The sequence below is a fragment of the Dendroctonus ponderosae genome, unplaced genomic scaffold, assembly GCF_020466585.1.
Source record: "Dendroctonus ponderosae isolate FM_Combo_2020 unplaced genomic scaffold, Dpon_F_20191213v2 Dpon_F_20191213_1, whole genome shotgun sequence".
In the NCBI taxonomy this organism is placed as follows: Eukaryota; Metazoa; Arthropoda; class Insecta; order Coleoptera; family Curculionidae; genus Dendroctonus; species Dendroctonus ponderosae.
In genome coordinates, this window is record NW_026017110.1 from 28,877,427 (window position 1) to 28,902,741 (window position 25,315).

Below are 25,315 nucleotides of genomic sequence, written 5' to 3' on the forward strand. Positions count from 1 at the left end.
AAATGGCCCTTAAAATAAATCTAAAATCAAGTAAAAAAAGTCATCAACATTTTCCTAGCAACGGAACTGAGTTAGTGCGCCGGTGCGAGTTGGCGCACCAGACCATTTGCGAAGCACTGCGCCAACTCCTAAAAATTCACTGAGTTACCTAGGCCTACTCAGATGGGACACGGACTTAAGATTGACTGTAGACAGTCTGAAGATATACGCGTCAGAAGTCATAGCTATGGTAATGCTAATAAGATGTTTTATTAAAAAGCAAACTTTCAAATTAATCCATAAAATTATATTTAAAACAAGGCACGAATTGTATTTGCTTGACAACTACGAGTGGGACAACAATTCAAACATTGTAAACTTGTCTTCAAATTACGTAAGACAACGCACATTGATGCCATTGGGACTTCGATAATCAAGTATTTCCCGAAAATAAAATGAGCTTTTTTGTAACAATTTAACGAAATACTATGCCTGCTGAAAACGGATGTATGGAATGGTTAAGCTAAAACTTACCTCATTTTCATCAACATATTCATGTTGTTTAATTTGTTCTGGTTAGTTCTAGAATATACGCATGTATAGCAGCTAAACTTAGTTTTATCAACAGCTTCGATACTGATGTATCCGTGGCATGCTAAATGCACTTTTCCAAAACATTTGGTGCATTTTATGGTTTCATATTTGTCAGGCAGTCGCCATTTACACGGACAGTATGTGTCTTCACTGGACAGGATAGAAATATTTCCCCAATCAATTTCTAAAAATTGCCAGGTTTTTGGTTTGATCATAATATCTTAACAGTATAAGTAGATAAGAAAAGTGTGATTTTGATACGCAAAACTTGCCTCCATTTGTACTTATGTCACTATTAGGTGATATGACCTGCAGTTTATGTTTTTTTGACGCATTTTCGCCGCATGTACCATCTAAAAGATTTCATTACAAGTTAGCACCTTTTACCTGGGAGGCATAATTTGAAATGAACACTTATGTGCGTGAAAACTTCTCACTGTTGTGTTTCCGCTTCAGCTCAGGGATGTCTTCCATATTATCATCATCCTCCAACAAATTGTTTTTCGCATTACTTACTGGGACTGAACTGTTTTCAGAATGGGTAAGTTTTCGAACTTCGGCAAACTGCGTCGAAAAACAAAACCAATATTTATACGCGCATCCGGAAGCCCATTCGCAGTTTCGTATTATTCCATAGAAGTGCTTTACATTTACAAACTTACATTTGCGCCGCGGCCCCACGAAATAACTTTATGAAAGCCAGTGGAAATATTTCCCAAGCTTGTTAAGTTATTTGGGTTAGAACACAGCAGTTCTTTGGTTGGCTCAAAGTTAGGAGGCTCATATTCAATTGGAACGCCTGAATAACAGATAACCATTTTGGTTACGAAAAGGTTCCGGTTGCTTCAGAGCATACAAACCTTTGTTATAAAAAATCTCGAAAGACATTTTCACATTGTCTTCTTGCCACTTCTTCCCTGGTATTCCAGTCAGAACTTTAAAGTACTCCATGGTTGCGGCTTTTACTGCTGAACTTTTCTGATTAGACTTGGAATCTTGCTTGTTGTATTTAATTTTTATGTTGTAAGTTTCCAAGAGCTCGTCACTATCTTTTCCGATGATGTGCATTGCAATTTCCTTCAGCTGAAATGTTTACTTTGCATTATATTCCTTGAATATAATGAAGCGCAGAAGAATATAGCACTCCGACATAATGCTTAATTTTTGAAGGAGAAATATTGTTAAGAGTCAGCTGAATCTTAGAAACACTGTAGTGTCTCTAATAAGGTCATAATTTATGAGGGGCTGGCAAAATATTTAAATTCTTTATGGATTGTTAACTACTTACATAATCCTTTTCTATAGCTTCAATGATACCATTGGAAGCCGAATGATAATATACCCTGATAAAAGTATTTTGAGATTTGCGTTTACATACTCTATAGGGAATGTTTTGATAGTTCTTCACCTCAAATTCCTTCTCAGAAATCGCAATTCGCTGGTAAATAATGTTCAATATCGAGATTTTCACCAGTCTCTTGGCATATTTCTTGGATAGTTGGAAAGTGTTTACTGAGTTTTTTACATCGCTGTTCGTTAAAACCTGAAGAATACATAAGCGCGACTTGAAAAATGTATGCGATATCATGGTAGGAAAGCTAAAACTATCTCTTAAAACATCTCACATAATTAAAAAAAGGGGATTTTTATGTAGTTTACACACGACGGATTACTCATGGTAAACAAATTGAAGTTTGAAAATGTTTTAAAGCTGCATCATTACAATGTTCCAATAAACATAACAGTTTAGCTACAGCTGGAAGGTTCTCTAGCTGACTTGATATTAGCTCATGGATACATTTAATTCTCATATATCTGCCCGAAGACGAGTTGTATAATTTTCCTACTTTTTTTGTGATGGCTCTATGATTATCATTTGAAGTTAAAGATCGAATGGTGTAATAGAGTTCAGTTCATAATGGTGAAGGTTTTATAGCTTGTATGTGCGATTTAATTTAAATATCTTCTGAATGGTAACGTTCACAAGGGCGGATCCAGCTTTTGAGTCAGGGGGGTCAAGTAGTAGAAATTCAGTCTTTTGTTGCCTATGCAATTAGAAAAAATATTGTCAGTCGTTATAAACCCAGCCCAAGGAGGGCTCATGACACCCATGACCCCCCCTGCATCCGCCCTTGAACGTTCGCATGCAGGGAAACTTTCCTTTTTCAATCACACGACGATAAAATAGAAGTCGAGTTCACACTTGCCTTAAATTTATATTCGTAATAGAGCGTGCACCTCTACACAATATTTGAATACTCGAATTATTCGAGTTTGATTCCGAGCCCTAATAGAAATCAATATAAAGGTGCAATTTTTACAGAATCATCAACATCATCAATTCCATCAGTTTGTTTACTTGTAAACAAGTATGTTTTATTTACCAATAAAACAATTTTGTATAAATTAAACGTATGTAGTGAATACAGGGGGGGTGCAAGACTTTTGCAAGTGAGTGTATTTGCGCACCGATGTTATATGAACGTTTCGGCATGAAACAACCTCAGGTAAAGAAATACTCATGTAGGCGATAGTTTAAACACCCTGTATATTTAATATAGATCTGCAATGCTCTTCAATATTCAATCAAACAAAAAAAGTTGCGCTTTTGATTGAGGTCAGTTTTCTAAATCGCCTCTTGAATTTCGAACGTACGTTTCGTATTTTCCTCTTGAAAACCTAGCAGGAATAAAGAATGGCGCAAGATATGAAATTGTAAGCCGAAAAAACTAAAACAAATGTAGATTTTAAATACTTGTAGAACATAACACGCAACGAAACATTCTGAATAGGTTTTCAATGTTTAACTTGGATTTGGGTGATTGCTAAAGCATAATGAAAAACTATTCCGACAAAAGCCTGCTAAAAACAGGGTATATAAGATGCAGTACAAATCTTACCAAATTCATCGACGCAAAAGCTTTGGATTTCATTTTATTGATTCTGATTACGGAAATAACTTTTGAAAGCGTGAAAAACCGAAAAACTAGCAAAATTAATGTCAGATAAGTTTTTCCACAAAGTTCCAGACAATTGAATGTCGCTGTCAAACATTCGCGGTTTGCGTCCGTATGCCAGATATCACGCAACCAAGAAAACACCGTAATGGCTGCTGGCGGCTTTCAACCGTCTATTAATAATGTTATTTGTTTTTAAAAAAAAATAGTAATAAATATATGAATACTTACTTCGTTATTGACTGATCATATATTTTAATACTTCTCTTAATTATTTGTTTATTGTTGTATAAGCAAAATATGCGAGGAGCAACTAAATGTCGCCGATTTTTACCTTAAAGAACACTTCAAATTAAGCACTTTTTGCGAAAAAAAATTCACCAGTGTTTTTCGCAAAAGTTTGAGCATTTTTTCCAACGTCGTCCATTGATTGAGGTTATCTAGCGCGCTGTTAGTCAGATTTTATTAACTAAAAATCTTTGCCGCAGTTTGGGTTTTTTTTTTTTGGGACTCGAAATTTAGCCTGAAAGTAGTAATTTTTCTCAAACTTTGTGAGTGTTTTTCAGCTTAATTTATGGACCATACAGGAAATTTTTGAAAAAAGGGAAGAAAAACTGAAAATTTGGAAGGACTCAAACGACACAAGCACCTGATATTTATTAGAAATTTAAGGACTTAAAGGACTAGTCGAGTTGCCGTTTTCTCTCTCTTTATCATCTCTCTCATATACGTCTGGGTTTCATAGGGGTTCAGGAAGGCGAGAAGTTGCTTATGGTCAACAAAAGCCAAATCGCTATTTATTTTTAATTTTTGCTAAGGTAATCTGATATCAGGACTGCCGTGTTACCGTTTAAGACTATGTCCACCTTATAGAAAATATCATAACCATCAACATTTTTCCTATAGATTTTTCGAGAAAATGCCGTTTTTCACGACTTTTCACCCTCTGAAATTCACCAATTTCCAAAACAAATCAAAAGGCACCGCCATGATGGTTTTGCTCTTGGCGCCGGCGTGTCAGTCCAAATTTTTTGCGCAGTTGCCAGTATTATTATTACCACTTCCTTAACCAACGACGCATCAAATTGAAAACTCCAGAATTTAAAAGTTAAGTTTTAAAGTTGGAAATTTTTGGACAATGGCCGGTCTTGCAACTTATAGTGTGTGTACCGTTGTGCGGTGCAGTAACTGCAGTATAACTGAACCAGACTTTTATCAAATTTTGCTAGATTGCAATTAGAAAGTTATTGGAAATTATAAGTACTGTAATGCAGTAATAAGGTTAATCCTTATTTTAACACTGCATTTGCCTTATTTCTCTAACGAAATGATAGTTATTGGAATGCCTAATTCACTGCTTTCAGTATCCACAGTGGCCACCGACCACAGAAATTAGTGATCTGTGGACTTAACCTGCAAGCGGACGTTAGAAATGTCAATTGCCAGTATAAGGTAGAAATAAAGCGTACAGTATTGCTGCACAAATAGCACGGAACAGTACCCTTATTAAGGGGTCCCTTATTTTCTGACTCAATTGCGCAGGCGCGTATGTTTCAAAATACCACTAGCTTTATTACTGCATGTCCTTATTGAGCGTCCAATAATGGTGGGTATATATATATAAATAATCTTTATTTCCTATAGAAAAAGGCTATCGACCCAATCGGTCTTTCTGCCCTAATGGTGGGTATATACCCGAGAATAAGGATAAGGCTTAAGGCATAAAAAGAACGCTTTATTAGGAATAACGCCACTTGGGGTGTATATAAAGCAGAATAAGGAACAATATTATTTTATGTACAGCCACTCAAATTGCAGCATAGGCTTAAGAAACAATAGGGTTGTGTCAACATTATCGCGATAACATACCAATAAAAGCTTATTTCATATATACCTATATTGTACATTAAAATGGATTTGTCCTCTGAAGAAGTTGTAGTTCGTTTTGGTTTAATAATTTCGTTTTCTAACCTCATAACAAACTGTAAATACGATGTTTGGCGGTCACATGGGATATTGGAAAATCATTTATCTTACAAACTGCGCATGCCTCATTAGAATAACGCCTAACAGATAAGATAAAAGTTGAAAGTTGGCAGCTTTCTTAAGCCTTATTCCTTAAGCGTTAGGCACTATTCGGTTTATAAACACCTCTATGGACTAACGCACAACAATCTTTTAAGATACGCCTTAATCATTAAGCGTTATTCCTTATTCTCGTGTATAAACCCACCATAACTCTCTATTCTCTATTGAACGTTTGTTTTGATTGGGATTTTCTACTTTGATGGCAATATAGCTGAGCGGTATCGAATTTTCGACTGCGCGTACGGTGCGTGCGGGCTTGTGCGTGGGTGACAGCAGATCGTATTGTTAAGCTTTACCGCACTTACTCTTGGTAAAAGTTCTGGCGGAATTGCGGTTTTCCGCATTTCTTTGTCCGGTTGACCTTCTTCGTAACTGCTCTAGTTCTGAAGATCCTTGTACTAGTCATCGAAAAAAAATCACTCTGTATAATGATTCAACTTAACGTCTAATTTACGCTTTTGCATTCGTCAGCTAGGCGTCATTGTGATTGGTCATTTAGACGTACTAAAGCTGTGACTTACGTCACAGTCAGTTGGACGTCTAACTTATTAGTCCATGGACTAATATAAGACGAATGTCGTCATTTGGACGTCATCTAGACCAAAAATGCTACATGGGCTGCAATGTGAAGGGACTTGTGTGATCGAAAACCGAAAGGAGTAGATCAAGATAATTAGCCATCCTTAATAGTATAGTTTTGCCTTCAACCGCGGGGTTTTCTCATGTGGCCCATAAAAACCGGTAATGTAGGGCTGATTTGAATAAAAAGCGGACCAAATGCGGCTCGTCCGCACCCTTGTCTGGTAAGGAAATGCTCCAGGAGTTTGGCGGCCGTAATAAAGGCTGACCCCCGTTTCTTCCGTCGGCCCAGCCGACCTCGGGGCTTCCAAAGCCACGCACACGTGCTCCCGTCCAGGGCGCAGGACTGAGCCCGTAGCCGAAACGTCCTGCTCGCCCTCCCGAAGCCCATTCCTTGCGGGACAGGCGCTCGAATATACCGGCGCTCCTTCGGGACTTTCTCAATCTGATGCCGATATGGAGCTACAGGGTGTTGGGCCACATTGACCATTGAGCTTGTCGCGTGACTTTTACGGGCAGATGTCGCGAAAGTGGCTGTGGAGTGACTGTGCGTCCTGCTAGCAATGCTGGAACCGCTTGGATGGGTGAGAGCATGCTGTAAGGACTCACAAGCTCACAGATTTTCATAATGGTAAGAGTATGTTTGTAGCAAGAAAACCCTGGAAAACGGGCAACAGTGTCGTTTTGTATATGTAGGTATATGGGCCTCCGTGTATCAGTCGTCATAAAATATCGCATGATTAATACTTAATTAAGGAGCATATAAAAAGCGCTTTTAATAAGCGATCGATGCGGTTTGCCTGCATTTACATGCATGGAAATACAATCTGCTCATTGCATATTAATCAGGCCTTGGCTAAAAATACCCACTTCGAGGTGATTGGGAAAGCTGCAGTTCCCAAATCCAGTCCCCGAAAGACCATGCAACAGCACCCTCCCCCATAAAAAACCACACTAAAACTGCCCTAATTTGTAACGCGCGACTGTGTTACGTGTGTTTGCGCGTTTCGTCCTAATTAAATGTGAGATCGGGTAGTGGAACACGTTCATGGACTGTGAAATTTATAAAGCATTATGCTTATCCAGGAATAAATTGTTAAATATTCATGAGCCGGCGAGGGTCAGGCTTAAACGATGCTCGAGAGAATCTGTTAGTGGCGATGATCCAGGGATAGGGAGCGAATGGAGAAAACGGCACTTTGAACTATCATCCAAAAAACAGAGAAACTATCGAATAGCTTGCAGTTTTTAAATCAGATGCATTTTGCAAAAGCGGCAACATACTTGGCACACACAAACTTTGCCGACTATTTTTCGGCGATTTCCCACCATAACGCAAACTGACTTAAAGCTCGTTCACACGGTGACATTAATGTACTGACATCCAATGTCGTGACGTGAATTGCACAACAATGTCATTGTCTGAACACCCGAATGTCTCAATGTCATGGTGTCGTGACACATTTCAAAATGGTTTGTTATTCGCGCGATCAACTACCGATGGGGGCGCTGCCAAACTTCAAATTAGGCGTAGCCGAGTGTCAGTTGGGACTTGTCAGACTTGTTTATCTAATGGAATTAATAAACAAGCGAAATATGAGAGTTGAAATCGTAACAAAAATGAATATGAATGAAGCAAAAAACAAAAATGAAAAGCTTGCAAAAATTGATTAGATTAAAAGAAAGCAAATCACAATTAGATGTAAACACCAATGTAAACAAAACAAGTCTCAAATTACTAGTTAACTTATAGTTATAATTTTAGACACCTGGGAGGGTTTGGACTCTTAAACTTGCGAACCGCGACACAGTAATGCCAGATCGGTAAAAAAATCCGGTTTTTCCTAGAATTTCAATAAAATTATAAATAAAAATGTTTTATAAAAAATGAAAAGGAAAACAAAAAATTATATTGGAAACGGTATATTACGAAATTGTAAAAAATGGAATTCATAATTGAGCTTCAATTTGTATTCTTCTGATTTATTTTTTTTAATTCAAGCTTTAATTTAAATAGGTATTTGACAAAGTTTATGTGTAGATGGGGCAGTTGCGAAAACACACTCAGTGCAGGTCAATCGCTTTTTGCATCCCAGTAAAGATTATTTCCCGTAAATTAAAAAGACCTTAAAGGAGACTCTTAACTAATTGAGATTACTTTTAAAAATGTGTGGTTCTTTTCTACTTGTTAGCCTTATGTAGTCCGATATATTAATATTTTCTTGCCAGAATTCAATTTTTATGCAGATAAACGAAAACTCTTAAAAATCCCTAGACAATTATAACAAATCTATTTTTTCTTTTGCTTGAAAAAAATCCTTAGAACTAGGGAAAAGTTACCTAGTATGGCATTACTGCCGTGACATCCTGACACTCCCGATGTCTCCGTGCTTTGAATATAAAACTAACTTAAAACTAGTTAGTTTTATATTCAAAGTCTCGGTGACATTTCTTTAAGGTTATCAATCTCTTTTGATTTGATTACATTTCGGGAATATGACCAATCATATCCATGTCTATGGGATAAATCGTATCGTATAAATCGCCCATTATAAGGATAGACAAAAACGTGAACAAGCAGAAGAAGCGCTTCTAGAAATTGTTAACTTAGAAAAGGTGATTTTTGATGCCCCTAGTTTGTTTGTACGCCTAATTCACTGTCTCATCCATACCCGTTTTTTTTTTATTTTCGCCTTAATTTTAAAATAATTACTTCTTCTAACACGTCCGCTACTGTCTGTCGCGATACTATGTGTTACGCCCGTATGCATTGTAGATCCCAGCGATTCGCCGATAACATATGTCGGCATAGCGAAAAGCGAGTCGCCAGCGAAACAACGGCGGCAATTCAAAAGATAGATAGATAGATAAAATGTATTAAACATAATTTTTTGTTTTTTTTAATATTCAATTTTGCATCCAAAATATCTCGATGAACAGTATACAATATTTCGAGATATCGATCCATATTTAATAGCCTAAAATGTTCTTAACACTTATATTAATTAACTTATACTAAAACACATATAGCCCAAAAAGTAAGTAAAAGTATTTACTTGGCGAGTTGTCGGAGATGGGTAAGACCAGCTCCAACATTTCACCAAAAAACACCGAATTGAGCATACGTAAGATCGGCGAACGAACGATTATGATAATATTTTTATCTCGGCCAACGAATATTTTTCTGCCAGTGCTGCCAAGTTGAGTGACAAATCGCATATTAGGCGATCAAATGTGCTAAAATGCGTCTCAAATGTTGAAATTGCGATATGTGCCAAAAAAGCACCACAAAGTCTTCGTCAACGTTGGGCGATTTTGGCGCTATTTTGTGTGTGACTATGCGACTTTCTTTACCTAAACCTTGGCAACAATGTTTCTGGGTTCATTTATGTCGGCGACATTACGGCGAATCGGTGCTGCTTAACTATGTATATCGGCGTTAGTATGTGTGAACACCTAGGATCATGAATGTCGAAAACTGTCACGGAATTAGATGTCACGACACTGATGTCACCGCCTGAACGAAATTTAATAGTCACTTTCACATTCCCATCAACGGTATGTCAAAACCACTGCTAGTTCAGTCATATTCGAGCAAGTAGCTGTTGTCAGATTCCCACGTCAAATTTAATTTAAGTCTACAGGCTCGTTACCAGTTGCTAGACGAGGACCGCAGCTGGCCCCCTGGAAGCCTCAGTTATGCGAAAGTTGAGTCGCAAAGCGTCAAATTAATTGAAACTTTCGGCTGCAAGTTAGCTAAAGCTCGTCGCACACCAACTCCGGCAACAACCAGCAGTCGTTCAATTCAGCCGGTGATAGTTGAGCAGCAATCAGAATTGCCAATATAGCGTATCATTTTCTCCTAATGATGTCTTATGGTCAAGCTTGTTGTCTATTTGCTCTTGATGGTAAACAGTTGCACCTTGGACAATAGTCCAATATAAAAGATGTATACTGAAAATGAAATTTTGGTGCCTCTAAACTATCGAATCCTGCAGCACCATGTTGCCGCTAAACAGTCCCTTTGGGTCTCCCGATCATATTGTTTTTGGTAGGTGGCCTGAAATTCTCTCGCGTTTTAATCGGCATTATCCGAAGTTTTCGGGGGAATTGGCGACCTTCCGGAACACTCCACATGGAATTAAGCCCCGGGAATCAACAACAATATATCTATATACTGGGGAATATAAGGGAATTCTTCGGGGCCATGTCGTCGCTGGCGTGTTGTTGAGGAGGGGTGGCTTTGTTTCTGCCGTGAAGTTTCAAGTAGGTCATCAATGTCGAGGCGGGGAGTTGGGGCCAATCAATAGGGGGATTTTTCTTTCTTGAAAATACCCGGAGATTTGCCCGAAAAAATTCAATTTCTATTGCGGCCGATACGCTCCAATAGTCGGAGAAATCAATTGACAATAGGCTCTTTGCATTATTTTTTTTTTAATTAAAAACACACTAGAATACAAGTTTTGTTGCATATAAATACACTGCAAGAAAAATAAATCCGGAAAAAATTATTTTGCTATTAAATGGGCTTTCAAATCTGATCAGATTGACGTCATGCTGAAACACCATGTGATTAGTCCGACGTCACAAGACACGCCGGCCTGCCGTAGTCCAGTACTTGTCTTTATCTATGGTCCAGTAGTGTGATTATGTAAATGTTGTTTTATGTGGAAAATGGCTGATGAAGAATTTTTGAAAGCTCAATCAGACAACTTTTCGTTGCCTACCTAAACCGTTGCAACAACCTAAATGCCGTTTTCCACCACTTTTCGCCCTCTGAAATTCACCAATTTCCAAAACAAAACAACGGTCGCCATGATAGTTTAGCACTTTGCGCCGGCGTGCCACTCAACATTTTTCGCGTAGTTGCCAGTACTATCATTACCACTTCCTTAACCACCTACGCGATCAGTTTTGCTGAAACATTGAAACAGAATCAATTTGAAGATTGAAGAATTTGAGAATTTTAAAGTTTTTTTTAATATAAAATAAATAGTAATTAGTAATACCCAGTTTTCACTACTTTTCCGATTCTCATGATAATTCCAATTAACTGATTAAGAACTCACACGCGTTCATAGAAATCCATAGAAAAACCAAAGCTGAAAATACTTTATTTTATTTTCTTTGCATGCAAACGGCAGGCTGCAATCAGCTGGGTCCCGGCTAAATTACGCACCCAATCATATGTATGAGCTTATCAGTTTCGTCTACTATTACCTGTATGGACGTAATTCTGCTAAGTTTTTTCTACTTTGGTGGCAGTTCGGCAACATGGCTGACCATGTATGCAATGTTTGGCTGCGTGCAGGCATGTGCGCGTGCCACAGCAGATCGTACCGTAAAGCATTACCAAATGTCCTTCTGCAGATCATATAATCAGTTTATTACGCAAATTATTGAAACTTCGGATTCATTTTGGAAAGACAATATAATTTCAATAATAGAAAACACGGTATAGAAATCACACCAGTTGTGATTTTTAATTTGTTACCTACATCTTATGTATATTGGTAATGGCAATAAAAAGCAAATTTATCGAGCACAAAATGAAAAAATAGTGTATTATATTAATTAAAACTTTTTAAACAAATGTTTGTATACCTACAGCGTGATTCACAACCTCATAGACACAGAGCAGGGGCGTGTAGAGGACTTCAAAGCAAGTCGAGTTACCATTTAAGTTTTTTCTCTCAGGCCCATGGTTACACGGTGTTAAAATTTCAAAAAAATGTTGGTATTTTCTCTTTAACTCCAACACTTTATGAGATATTTTGCTCAAATTTTTAACGTAGGCAAATCTTTAGGCCCTTTACCCGTAGGTAAGCCAACTGGTTGTGAAAATCTATAGGGTGTTCTTTTTTCAAGAGGCATACCCCCTTTTACCCCTAGGACTTTTTAGTGGTGCGCCACTGACTTCGACATAACAAATTTTTGAATTTGTTGTTCAATTTACAGTAAATACAGAAAAATGTAACGAATAATTCAATTTATTATGAAATTAATTTGTTTCACAAAACAAATGTGAACAAAAGGACGCAAAAAAATTATAAGAAAATTCATGGAAAATCACCCAGGAGCTCTACATGGACTTATATTTGTGCAAATAGCTCGAAAACCAAAACAGATACGAAAAACTGCGAGAAATCAGAAAAATTTTAAATTGAACAGCAAATTCAAAAGTTTGTTCGGTGAAAGTTAGTGGCGCACCATAAAAAAGTTCGGGAGGGGTAAAAGGGGGTATTCCTCTAGAAAAAATAACACTCTGTAGATTTTCACAACCAGTTGGCTCACCGACGGGTAAAGGATCTAAACATTAGTCTACGTTAAAAATTTGAGCAAAACATCTCATAAACTTTACGAGTTAAAGAAAAAATATCAAAATGTTTTTGAAACTTTAACACCCTGTATCTCGTTCACCACAGGCATGAGAAAAAAACTTAAATGGCAACTCAATTTGTTTTGATGTACTCTACACGCCCCTGCTCTGTGTCCATAAGAATGTGAACCGTTGTTAATTTTTGGCCACTTTGTACACTAGGTGGACTCGCTAATACACATTGTCTTTTTACTTAAAACCCTAGCAATGTTTAGGTATTTTTTGTGAAAAATTATAAGGTGAGTTTTATTGGAACACTCGCCTCCTTAACAGCTTTGAAAAAATGTTTAGGAAACTTTTTGCAGCTTCAAATTATGGACAAAACCCTAATAATTATTTCGAGGTCTTTTTCCAAAAATATTTCCCCGACCTGAAAAAGCGAAAGTTTATTTTCTTCACTTTTTAGTTCCATATTTCTAAACAACATAGTCTCTAAACAGAAAAACCGCGGTTTTCCTAACGTTTTACTGTTGATTTACTGGTTGAAAAAACTGAATCTTTTAGGCAAAAAAATTAAGAGATCGATTTTACAAGAAAACTCGTTGACCTTCTTTGGACTCCGCGTTGTCTTACGTAATTTGAAGACAAGTTTACAATGTTTGAATTGTTGTCCCACTCGTAGTTGTCAAGCAAATAAAGTTCGTGCCTTGCTTTAAATATAATTTTATTGATTAATTTGAAAGTTTGCTTTTTAAAAAACAATTTATTTTCAAATTAATATAAACAATGGATTTTAGTTGTAACCGAACCATAGCTATGACTTATGACTCGTATATCTTCAGACTGTCTACAGTCAATCTTAAGTCCGTGTCCCATCTGAGTAGGCCTGGATAATTCAGTGAATTTTTAGGAGCTGGCGCAGTGCTACGCAAATTATCTGGTGCGCCAACCCGCACCGGCGCACTAACTCAGTTCTGTTGCTGGGAAAATCTAGACAACTTTTTTTTAGTTGTTTGAACAAAGTAGTAAAACGTTACTGAGGAAAAACGATAATAACTTTTCTTTAGATGTGAAAATTCCAGTCTCGGGTCTCGTAAAGCTTTAACAAATGAATTATAACTCATTAACCGATGAGTTATAACTCGTTAGCTCAGAGAGCGGCAACAACTCAATAGCGCAACTCAGCACAATGTTACCCAGGCCTAATTGGCTCCGTTCACTCGAAACATAGTTGATGTACGTCGGAAGCCTCCAACCAAGTGCATAGAAACGTTCGATTAACAAAGACCCATTTATCGGACCTTCAACGGCAAGGAGGCACGATGATTTATTAATGGCCCGTCTCCAATAGAAGTGCATGCATGCAATATGTCACTGCCGCGGTAAAGTCAATAAAGCCTTGAAAATTTTAAGAATTCTTTTGTTCGGCCAGTGGCGCAACTCGCCATTGAAACCGCCCGGTCACGTTTCCAATCATCCCTCCCTGAAAAGGAGAACGCGCCAGATAAAGGGGCGGCCGAGCCCGCGATTCAATGGGAATCATCAACCAACGTCTTTACGTCTTTCCACTCGGTTATCAAGCGATTTCTTTAATCTCGATTGCCCGTTAATTCGATGAATCGATCGCTCAACCAGGGCATTCTTCATTAATTTCAATTCGATCGACATGCCAGACTTCATACGTATGAGGATTTAAATGCATGTGGTAAAGCCTTTTCCACATTCGTCTCGGCTCTGCAACCGGCCGGGAATTAAAAGGCTGGTTTATGGCGCGGAAAGGTCGCTTTATGTCGAATTTATCGGGTTACAAAGGCCTGAAAGGACCCTCGAGGACTCACTGCCGTGTATGGATCGCCATGCGGCAACGCAGTGTCACTTTGACGTTTTTTTCAGCTGTTCCAATGTTTTTTTTTTGGTGCTGTTTGGAAAAAAGCAGGCGACAGGATTTATACGAATAATTGCACTGGAAGAAAGTTTTGCGAAAAATTCTCAAAGGCAAATGTCTGAATCCAGCCATTTTTTTTATCCACTAAAACCCTTTCCTCACCGCCGAGGTGGTGTTTGGCTTAGCAGCTCGTTCATTTCTGTCCCCAAGAGTCTTCGTCTACCTGGTGCATATGACCTGCAGTGACACAAAATATGTAGAGTAGTTTGGTCCTCTAATTCGCACCCCCTGCAGGTCGGTTAATCGCTCAGTCCCATCATGAAGAGGTGTTTTTGCATGGGGCGTGTCCTGTTAAAAAGGCCACTATCCTCTTTATTTTTTGCCTGCTGAGACCTAGTAGTTCGTTTTTCCGCACTGGTTGTAGAGGTCCCACCAACCTTGCGGTAAGGGGTCGCGGTGTCTCCTCCCAGTACTTCCCATGTTCTTCCAAGATCCACTGCCCAACTCCTGCCCTAACTTGGGCATGAGATATGCCACAAGCAGGTTCTTGGTTGGTCAGTGATTGCTCCACCCCTGCTTTAGCAAGTTCCGCAGCAATCTTGTTTTCTTTGCTTTTGTTTGTCCTTGTTGCCCAAGTGAGTTTTACTCTGTTTGAGCTCACAGCCAGGGTCGTAAGTTCTTTTGCACAATCTTGCACACATTGTGACCTGATTGTGTACTATTGGAGTGCCTTAATTGCGGCTTTATCTCCGCTTACGATGGTAACATGGTTACGTATGTAGGCTCTTTACTTCATTTTCCGGGCGCAAATTGTTATCGCTACTACACTTGCTTGGAAAGCGGTCGTGCTTGTACCCAGGTTTAAGGTAATCCTTTCCCCAGTACTTCCTCTTTCGACTATACCAGCGCCTGTGCCCGATTCTGTTTTTGTGCCTTCCGTATACCATACGGAGTCCCCTGTGATACCTGATAGAGTAGATCCACCATCTCGCTTCTCATGCAGAACATGTTCTGAAAGGAACCCAAATGCTTAGAGTTTTGATTCGATCAGCTTTCAATCCCATGGGTTCGACTGTCTTCAGCTTTTTGAAGATCGCGCTGTGTCCCAATTCCGTCGCGTTCATGACACCGTCCCCCATATGGTAAGCGCTTTTTAGGGCCTCGGCTTCAATGGATAAATGCAAAGTTTCAGCCCCAGGAGTGTCTCCATAGCGGCCGTCGGCGTCGTTGACGTTGCTCCAATTATTCCTAGACACGCCAGCCCCTGAACTTTGTTCAGGGACTATCGATATGTGCTGATTTTGGTTCTATGCCACCATATGACGGCAGAATATGTGATTATGGGTTTCACAATGGTGACGTTCGTCCAGTACACCATCTTCGGTGAAATTCCCCATGTTTTTCCAAAAGTGCGTTTGCAGGACCATAAAGCTTTGATCGCCTTGTTTGTTTTATGTTCCACATGTTCTCTAAGCAGCAGTTTCTTATCCAGGGTTACCCCAAGATATATAACAGTGTCGGACATATGCATTGTATTCCCATAGATAGACATTAGTCTAAGGGCTCTAGGATCTCTTTTCTTTGTGAAAGCAATAATAGATGTTTTGGATGAGCTGATTTCCAGCCCTTCCGTGTTACACTATTGTTGGGTGATGTTTAGCACCTGTTGCATCAGTGATCACAGTGTCTCCAAACTTTCCTTGTACAACAATGGAGATATCATCCGCAGATCCCACTTTGTAGAAACCCTTCCCCTCAAGAGACGACAGGAGCCGGTCCACCACCAGGCTCCACAGCAGAGACGACAAAACTCCTCCCTGCGGACACCCACCGGCAACCCGCGCTTCCACGCTGACTTCATTGAGTTCGACGGTAACTGTTCTGCAGCTCAGCATGTTTTAGATCCATTCACATATTGAAGGCTGCACTCCACGATTTTTCACCGCTGTGACTATTGACTGAAAAGAGGTATTGTCAAAGGCTCCCCCTAATGAGGTTTTATATTGGTTGTGGTGTAGGGGATTTCTGGTGATAATTTATTTCCTGATATGCCTGTCGGTCAGGTTCTTTAGTGTTTTAAGTAGGAACGATGTTAGGCTGGTCGGGCAAAAGGATTTGGCCTGGGCTTACGTCGCACGCCCTTACTTTGGAATAGATACTACTTTTGCCTCGACTATTCCTTTGGTATGTATGCCAGGGCCAGGCTGGCATGGGGCATCTTGCACAAGAGGGGCACATGTAAATCGGTTCCCTGTTGTAGCAAAACTGACATTAAGCCATCATTTCCCGGTGATTTAAACGGTCAGAAAGAACTTATGGCCCATTGAACTTTGGACTGGTTTACAATCCTAGAGGCAAAAGTCCAGCACCCTTTCGGGTCCGCTGTCGCGCCCCGAAAACCACCTGTAGATCTATCTCCTGTTCTCCAACTGTTCCTAGTATTGATCCAGGAAAGTGAGTCTTAAGCATAAGCTCCCGGATCTCCTGTTCTGTTCTTGTATATCCTCCTTCTGATTTTATCAGGGAGCCCACTTTTTGCTGTGGTTCTTTTGAAACTGCCTTATGGAATCTCGCGTAGCTCGGAGTATCCTCGATATCCACGCATTCTTTCCTCCATGAAGTTCTTTGTGCTTTTTTTATGGCGTAGCCGTACGTCATCAGGGATGTTTTGTATTCGCCCCAGAAGGCCTCGTTTCGTCTAGCTTTGTTGAATAGCTTTCTCACCGTTGAGAGTGCGGAGTTCCACCATATGGATGTCCTCGTTTGTCTCTTCGACTTCAGAAGGCATGTGGATTAGAAGGCTGATTTTATTGCGGGTGTGATGGTAGTCATCATCATTTCTAACTCCAGCACCGTAGGTGCTTCGCTTGGGCAGTCCCCCAAATGCAACCAAAGGTTCTTGTTTTAGAAGACCCAGTCAGTTGTTTTCGGATTTCTATACTCCGAGAGGGGTACCTGTTCCGACTCGATATTGAATCGTATGTATCTATGATCGGACTAGCTGAGCATATCCGACACATACCAATCTCTAATGCCCCCGCTAGTGCGGTGTGAGCAGATTGTAATATCATTAACCTCCCTTCGTACCGTTGTTACAAAAGTTGGTTAATTTCCCTGATTACAGACCTCAAACGTTGAAGTTGTAAGGGATTCTTAAAGAGACTCGCCCCGTCTATTGATATCACTGCTGCCCCACAAAATGTGGTGCGAATTTGCGTCACACCCAATGACAGTTCTGGTCTTAGACGGCTAGCAGTTCTCCACAAACTTGCGCAATTCACTTGGAGGCGGTTGTCCTATTTGGTCGTAAGGCAGGTATGCAGATGCTAGAACTATGCTCCGATCCTCGCCCTTTAACTTGAGTTTTATTCTTATACCCGTATGGTCTCTACCTCCCATAACGGTATGGGTCCGACTGTATTACTTATGAGAATACATGTTAGTGGGTTTTCCTCAAATTGGCAATAGATCACCTGTCCTCTGTAGTTTCCCAATTCTCCAATTCTCCCCTTACGTGTATATGGTTCTTGAACTAGAGCGCCATATGATGATGCCTTTAGCATGCACTCACTGAGGCCGAAGCCTGCAGTGGTGAAGGTTTACCTGAACGACCCACACACAGGCGAGTCTTCCAGCCAGTCAGGCTGTCCGCAGAAGCGGTGAGGTGACTGCGCCCTGTACCCCCTGCTCCACAGCGGAGTGGGTGCTTTAGGACGCTGCCCCTGCGGCTCCGCGGTAGTGGCTGGGGTGCCAGACCGCGCCCCGCGTGTGTGAGTAAGGCTGATGTTGGGAAATGAGTAAATAAGATCTATTTGTCTCTCCTGCCAACCACATAAGTTAGTCTAGGGGGCGATGTGACAATTAGTTTTTTATTTTAAGTTGTATTTGTTTCTAGTAACTAAGGTAATTGAAAAAACGAGACGTGTGTAGAAATAACGTTCTGAGCAATATACATTTTAATTTTGCCGACAATCGGGAGTGCCATCTCAGATAGGGACGCGCACGAAGAAGGCAATAACACAAAAATACAGTCCACTTAAACATTCACCGACAGCTGATACAATGAGGTGCACCTGTTGCCTCAAGGTTAGTGGCTGATCGCTGGGCTTCTCCCAGCCCTTGCATCTCTTGGCGCGCAATATACTGTGAAAATTGAGAGGTGCTATAGTGACCTCATCACGCAAAGCGGGTAGTAAAAGCAAGATCCCCGCGCCTCCTACAGTACGTATGCCGAGGCCGTGGCTACGAGAGTCGTTGCACTGCAGGCGGTTAGCGCTTTGTGTCCCAAGCTGGTCAGATGTATCTGACCGGCCTTCCCCCGATCTGCTACGATGTTGCGCCCGATGGGTAGGTTAACCTTCCCGGGTGTCCCGATGTTCCTGCAGCTAATCACATGCTGAACAGCACGCGTAAAGTCAATTTTTCACATGCCAAACGCGCATCATTTCCTTTGACTAAATAGCCACTTATGGCAACGTTGCAACCGTCCACTGGACTGTTAGAATGGATATAGACGTGTATGTGTCATAAATTCGATTGTTCCTAATTTTATTCAGCGCCGAGGGGACTTGATATCAAGGTTGAAACAGCGGCGCGATTCGGGTTGCACGCCATCGGCACAAATGTCATGTCAAGACCAATTTGAACGTTTTGTGCCTGCCCAACTGTCGTTAGTCATAAACAATTCGCTGTTGTTCAGTTTCTCGGAAATATTACCGATAAAACCCCGGAATGGATAGTGAAATATAATTCCTGAAAAAACTCATTTGGACATTTCCCCTTCAGTGGCGGCGCCAGCTTTATTTCCCGCTTGGGCGAAAGCCGACGAAAAATTTTTCAAGATGGTTAGGAGATATTTATACTTTTGATTGTAAGAGTTGGATATAATACAGGGTGACTCAAAATTGGCGTCATTCCTTTTAAGGGGTGATAAAGGTTCCCTTGGGGAGTACGAGAAAAATATTGAAAATTGTTTTTTCGAAAATTTCTAGAAGATATTAACAGTTGAAGATCGAATTTCAACTTTGTTATTAAACATTATTTTGAAATTGTTCCATGGGAGTGAGCATAATGGAATACTTAAGCATTCAAAAAGAAAAATTACGATCTTTGCTTCAAATTACGAAAATTTTTGATATCAAAAAAGTTTTCTTCGACAATTTTTTGATGAAAAGGCACAGCGGCAATGATGTTTTTTGTCATTAACAGACAGTTACAGGTGGATAGCCCTTGTCAATAATAACAACAATTTGTCAAACTGTGACTAACTTTGAATTTCCTTTCACGAATTTGCTAATGTGCGATTAATTTAGAGGACATGCTACAGTAACATAGCAGAAGCTGAAAGAACTCACGCCAACAAAAGGCGACAAATACTGGAGATTATATCCAGGCAGATAGTGGACGGCAATAGATGTTCGGGTTCCAGACACAGAGAAACAAGTATTGGACATCATCGAATCAGGGCCTTCCAGGGGTACTCAGAGCACATCAAATGACACTTTTCCAAGCACCAAATAAATACCGAGGACGGGATACATTCCTACCACGTTTGTACGATACGCACAGCACAAGGAGATACAAATGGAGCAGGAGTTAATTAACTGAATACGAAAAGCTGCTTAATAAGAGTGGATAATAAGGAGATTACACAGGCATTAGCTTGTTTGGAGTCAAGCATTAAAATGTTTGGTGTTGTATGGTTGATTTATCAACACCAATATTCGAGGTTATGAGAACAGGTTGACATTTCGAAAGTACGTTCCGCAGTCAGCAAATCTTGTTGAATTTACCGTTTATCCTTGCCTATCCTATTGTCACTCTGTATAATTCCATGGTTACCGGAGTTTCAAATAATTACGAAGCAGCAGGTATTTGCACAATGTTAATTAGGCAGATTACCCTGAAAAATATTGCTACCGTATTTCTGATATAGTTTTTTGGAAATTTCTCAGTTTTTAATAACAATTAATTTCTTTTACTATTTTTTCTATACTCCTGTAACAGCGCCAGACAACACCTCCAGAAGAATTACGCCAATTTTGAATCACCCTGTATATTAGAATTATTAGATATAATTTAACATACAAGCGTTAAATTATTATTCATTTCATGGAAGACTAAACTAAAATCTTGCAAAAGAAGTGTGAGATTTGTTAAAGTGTTTATTTTTCGATTATTTGTGACTTCATACCTCTTAATGGTATCTGGTATCACATTGGTAATGGCCAGCTAAAGAAATAAACGTTCTAAGTTTTAAAAAATGGTGGTAGATGAATTAAATGTACTAAAAGTACTACTTAAAAGGAATGACGCCAATTTTGAATCACCCTGTAGACTAAATTCACCACTTAATAGGCATTTTTTACATATAAAGATCGCGAGTCAACAACGTCTCATTTGCATGTAAAACGAGCCCGAATATTCGCCAAAAGGCTCCTATGCATATTTTCGGTTAAGTAAATATTTCCTCTGATTATTCCCGTATTCGCTATGCTTTTTTAACCCCTCCGGCGCCCCATGCGTTTTATTAAATCTCAGTCCCGGTAGAATATCTAGTCCAGGAGATTGGCTGTTTTTCCTTTGCTTCTTGCAAGTCGATTGAATGACGGAACGGGAGGAAATTAGGTGGTTTAAAACCAAGGGGCTTCTCTGCACCCCAAAACCAGACCCCAGTCGGACAAGCAGCACCCGATTAAAACCTCACGATTTTGTCATTTATTGCATTTGCCAACCATCCCTGCTAATGATAACGAATTTTTTCCCGTCCGATTTTGCCCAAATGTGTTACGTGACCAGATTGGGGAATTGGGGGGCGGACAGGAATCCGCCATATTTCTCCCCTTGATACATTATAGCGGATTTCTTTGCGCGTCCGACTCTATCGGCTCGCATGGTCCAGGGATTCAAACAGCATTAGTGTCTCTATGACAACGCCATGTTGCCGATGTTCAAAAGACAATACATAACTAGAGGGCACATAACTTGTGTTTTTTGCACGCCTAACTGCCAACTACCGATAGTGGCATTGTGCAACGTCAAAGTACTCGTTGTCGAGTGACAGTTGAGACTGTCAGACTTGTTTATTTATTGGAGTTGATGACATTTATAACAAAATGTCATACTTGCACGCTTTTAACACATAACACAAAGTTGATTAGAACGAAACAAATCACAACCAGACCTAAAGACCAATGTGACACCAATGTCATTAAAACAAGTGTCAACTTACTATTTAACTTGTGGTTATAATTTTTGCCACCACGGGGCGTCTGGACTTTTGAACTCGCGAATTGTTTGAATCATTCACACAGTCAGGAAAGTACGTATCATTGACAATGTTGCTAATCTGCCAAAAAAGATCAAGTTTGCAAAGGGCCGTTTCATATCGTATCTGGTACATACAAATGCCAACGATAAAGTTTGATAATCCGCGCCAGCCAATAAAACTTCATGAATACGTAATGTAGTGGTATCGATTCCGACCGTGCACGTCGCCTATCAAGAATGGGCACCAAGTGAATAAATCCATTTTCCCGATTGCTTTTTTTGACTTTTACCGCCCCAAAAGCATTTAATCGAGCCCCAACAAAAGTCACTTTGACTTGCGGATGTTTAAATGAGCCTTTACCGGCTCCTTGATCATTTGCGTTGTTGTCACATTGGGCGAAGTATCCAGGAAATTGCGGATTTTTGTTGCGAACAGTGAGGCAAAATTGCCTCATCTGTTCAATCCAGATTAGCCAGACAATTAATTTCGACCCTCCTAAATTATTGATGCCAGGGAGCAAAGTTTTGTGGCGTAACAGGAAGATAATGGCCAATTTCCATTATATTTTAGATAGGTTTGTGTTAATGGACGTCTCGCTGCCTGAATGCTTAATTGGCCGTTGAAATTTCGTAATTAAGAGGGTAAAAATGTCCATGCAATGCTTCGATTCTGCCTGATTTGTTGCCAAATATCTTGGCGGAAAAGCCTTTAAGGCTCGCCCCAAACTACTACTACTACTATTACTACTACTGCCAAATATCAGCCCAATAAAATCTATGAATCTATGTAACGTTGCCGATAAATTATGCATAATTATTGTGATTCGCTTAGGCTGTGTCTCCCTTGCGCTTTGATCCTACCTCTTTGCTTTTCTCAAAACAGACATTAAACTCCCCTGATCCTGATTTTTGCCAGCCGAGTAAAAGTTGGCCTCAAAATAATTTATTTCAGCTAACTGCGCTTTCTGCTTCAAAAATCCGTAGCTTTCCAACTGGGGCCAATGGCAACTTGAAAATTACACAATATTTAGAATATTATATATACACATATACACTTTATAAATTCTGGAAATTTCACGAAAACTTCGCTGAATCCTGACTTTTTCCAACCGAGGAAACGTTGGGCTCGAAAAGGATGTTTTCAGCCAACTGCGTCCTCTACTTTAAAAAACCCATAACTTCCCAACCAGGGCAAGTAGCGACTTAAACGTCTCATATTCTATGGACGACTATTCACTCTACAAACGCTAGAACTTTTATCGAAATTTAATGGAATCCTGATTTTTTCAGCCGAGTAAATATCAGGCTCGAACTTGTTGTGTCCGGTCAAGTGCGCCCTCTTATTTCAAAATGGATAACTTCCCAATTAGGGCAAGTAGAAACCTGAGACCTTGACACTCCGTAAACGGAATCACCCAAAAAAATGCTAGAAATTTACCGAAAATTTCAAAAAATGCTGCTTTTGTCAATTGAGTAAATGTTAGTCTCAAAATGGTGGATTGCAGCTCACTGCGCCTTCTGCTTCAAAATCCGTAGCGTCTCCACTGGGGCCAGTGGCTACTTGAAACCACCTTGAAACTTACACACTGTTTAGAAGACAGTCCACGTTACAAATTCGGGAAATTTTACGAAAATTCCACTGATTCCTGATTTTTGCCAACCTGCATTCAGCAAGAGTTTCTTGGACTATTAGCACCTGCAGAGATCATCAATCAATCATTCGTCGTCGATTACATTGGTTCTAATGCTAGGGGCGAATGTTTGAGATCGAGCCGGAAAGGAGTCTTTATCTGCATTTCGGCAGGAATAGCTGGGAGCGAGCGAAAAGCCACTTATATTTATAAATGGGTGGTTGGCTCTGGATGGGGAAAAGCGACAATTGACAGGTTGTTCCTCTCTTTTTCTGATTTCTGTCGCGCTTTATTGACTTTTGTGCCCGGCTGGGTGTATTTCGACGGTCTATTGCGTTCAGCTTTGAGGGAAACTTGGGGTGTTTCCTTCCCAAAAATCGAATAACGAGAAAACATCGAAGCTGATACTCCACTTTGAAATCCCATCGATTTGCCATAATTGACTAATGAATTGGCGAGGTTTGAGGGCTCAGACTACTTGCTTGAAGAACAAGGATGCGCCCAAGGAAATGGCGCCCGTTTTTGCAAGTGTTGGGCAGTAAAACTGACAAGCAAAGGCCCATAAACCATGACATGCCGTTAAATATGTACATTTGCACGTCGAAATACGGTTTAACGTTTATTTTTAGCACCTTCGCGCGTCTATGGGTGTAGCGGCGGCAAAACCTGCTGTCGAGGGAGTTCTTTTGTGCCCCCCAACAGTCATCGGCTGGCTGCTTTTTAGAGCCGACTTTGATCGACCCCCTTATCCAACCCCTAATTAATGGATGACTTTTTCAGCTTTTTTAGTATATCAGCTTTGCGGCTCCGTCCACGCGGAGGAATCAGGAAAAGCTGCGCCTCTTCCGCAGTGTATTAAAGATAACTCCTTTTTTCATTATCCCCGTTGTCTGGAATAACACGATTATCTTCTGCCAGCCTGCAGAGAGTCATTAAGGCACTCTTGCCGCTTTGTTCTAACGGAATTAATAACTGACGATGTTCTGATGTTTTTGGCGCAACAGTTGAGGCCCTCCGGCGCCATTTTCGGAATCGAATTGCTCGAGTCAGAGTTTTTTATTTATAATGGTAGGTACACGTTATCCGCCCCAGAAACGAGCGTCTTGTATTATTAGCATGTGACAATCTAGGCCCCGTTGTTTTTCCACTGAAAATGAAACAATGGTGCCTCGGCACCGAAAAGTGAACGTATTATAGACCCGAATGGGGGATATTGAGCCGGTTACAGACAACAATTAATAACAAATTTCCAGGCCAGAGTGGCTTCGCTAATTTTCATCCCATAGGACGGAAGTTGGATTTACGGCCGGCGGGAGGGGATGTAATTTGCATGTTCCATATCGCACTTGAAGTTTCAGCTCCCGTATACCAGCCTTCCCCCGTTATCGTTAACGAGAGGCCCTATTTTCGTTTCATTGAGCCATTTAAGGCTTGTATTTTCCAGCAGAGTGTCTGCAAGCGCAGCAATCCTCCTATAAGATAGGCGCTGGGATTACCGACTAAATAGCATTCATTGGGGAACGAAATTTAAACTTGGCGCTTTTTTTAGTCTCCTTTGCCAACTGATCACCCTGCTTGGGAGTAGTGGAGGCTTGGGAGTAGTGACAGCAAAACGTGACGTGATGTTTAACGCAGACATAGCCATTTAAGGCTTTTTGTCTTCGCTGGTAGCCTGCAAGAGCCTTGGTGGGTTTGGGGTGTGGGTTTTGGTGGTTGCGGGACTGAGAGCGAACGAAGAAAGAAAAAAAGTAGGGGTACGGAGCGAGAAAAGTAGTGGTTTGTGGCTGTTGGCCTAGAGAGTTAAATTTGGAAGAGTTAGAGAGTTTAGGTACTTTCCAGGAGGTTTGAGGTGTCGGGAATCAACCGCTTAAGGCGGGTGATTCCAGGGGGGGTCTGCCATTAAACTTGTCGGGGTTAGGTATCGTTGGTTTGGGATAGTTTGGGTAAACGTGTCTTTAATTAGTGGGTTTGGGTGGTTTAGGACGCGAGTTTTGAAGTTTTCATGGAGCTTTGA

General features: G+C 40.3%; 3 protein-coding genes across 5 annotated transcripts in view; 1 reads left to right on the forward strand and 2 right to left on the reverse strand.

Moving 5' to 3' along the window:
* Nucleotides 1–222, reverse strand: part of LOC125502612 (spectrin beta chain-like) — a 2,091-nt gene extending 1,869 nt beyond the window's left edge. The window contains exon 1 of the mRNA XM_048661376.1: nucleotides 149–222. Coding sequence (XP_048517333.1) covers nucleotides 149–222 — 74 coding nt within the window. The remainder of the gene's footprint in view (nucleotides 1–148) is intronic.
* LOC125502671 lies at nucleotides 11–6,543 on the reverse strand. Of its 2 annotated transcripts, XM_048661611.1 has the most exons (7): nucleotides 3,474–6,543; nucleotides 1,862–2,116; nucleotides 1,434–1,656; nucleotides 1,236–1,372; nucleotides 1,011–1,137; nucleotides 846–926; nucleotides 11–757 (listed from the first exon to the last, which is right to left on the reverse strand). In XM_048661611.1, the coding sequence occupies exons 1-7, from the start codon at nucleotides 3,504–3,506 to the stop codon at nucleotides 510–512; spliced, it is 1,104 nt and encodes a 367-aa protein (XP_048517568.1). In that variant the 5' UTR covers nucleotides 3,507–6,543; the 3' UTR covers nucleotides 11–509. The 2 variants fall into 2 exon arrangements, with proteins under 2 accessions (XP_048517568.1, XP_048517567.1); XM_048661610.1 differs by having other exon boundaries at nucleotides 1,862–6,543.
* Nucleotides 6,544–6,674: 131 nt separating this feature from the next.
* The window catches only part of LOC109538508 (gamma-aminobutyric acid type B receptor subunit 1), a 53,348-nt gene continuing 34,707 nt past the window's right edge, over nucleotides 6,675–25,315 (forward strand). For both annotated transcript variants that reach the window (XM_048661608.1, XM_048661609.1), the window contains exon 1: nucleotides 6,675–6,828. In XM_048661608.1, coding sequence (XP_048517565.1) covers nucleotides 6,826–6,828 — 3 coding nt within the window. In that variant the 5' untranslated portion in view covers nucleotides 6,675–6,825. The remainder of the gene's footprint in view (nucleotides 6,829–25,315) is intronic.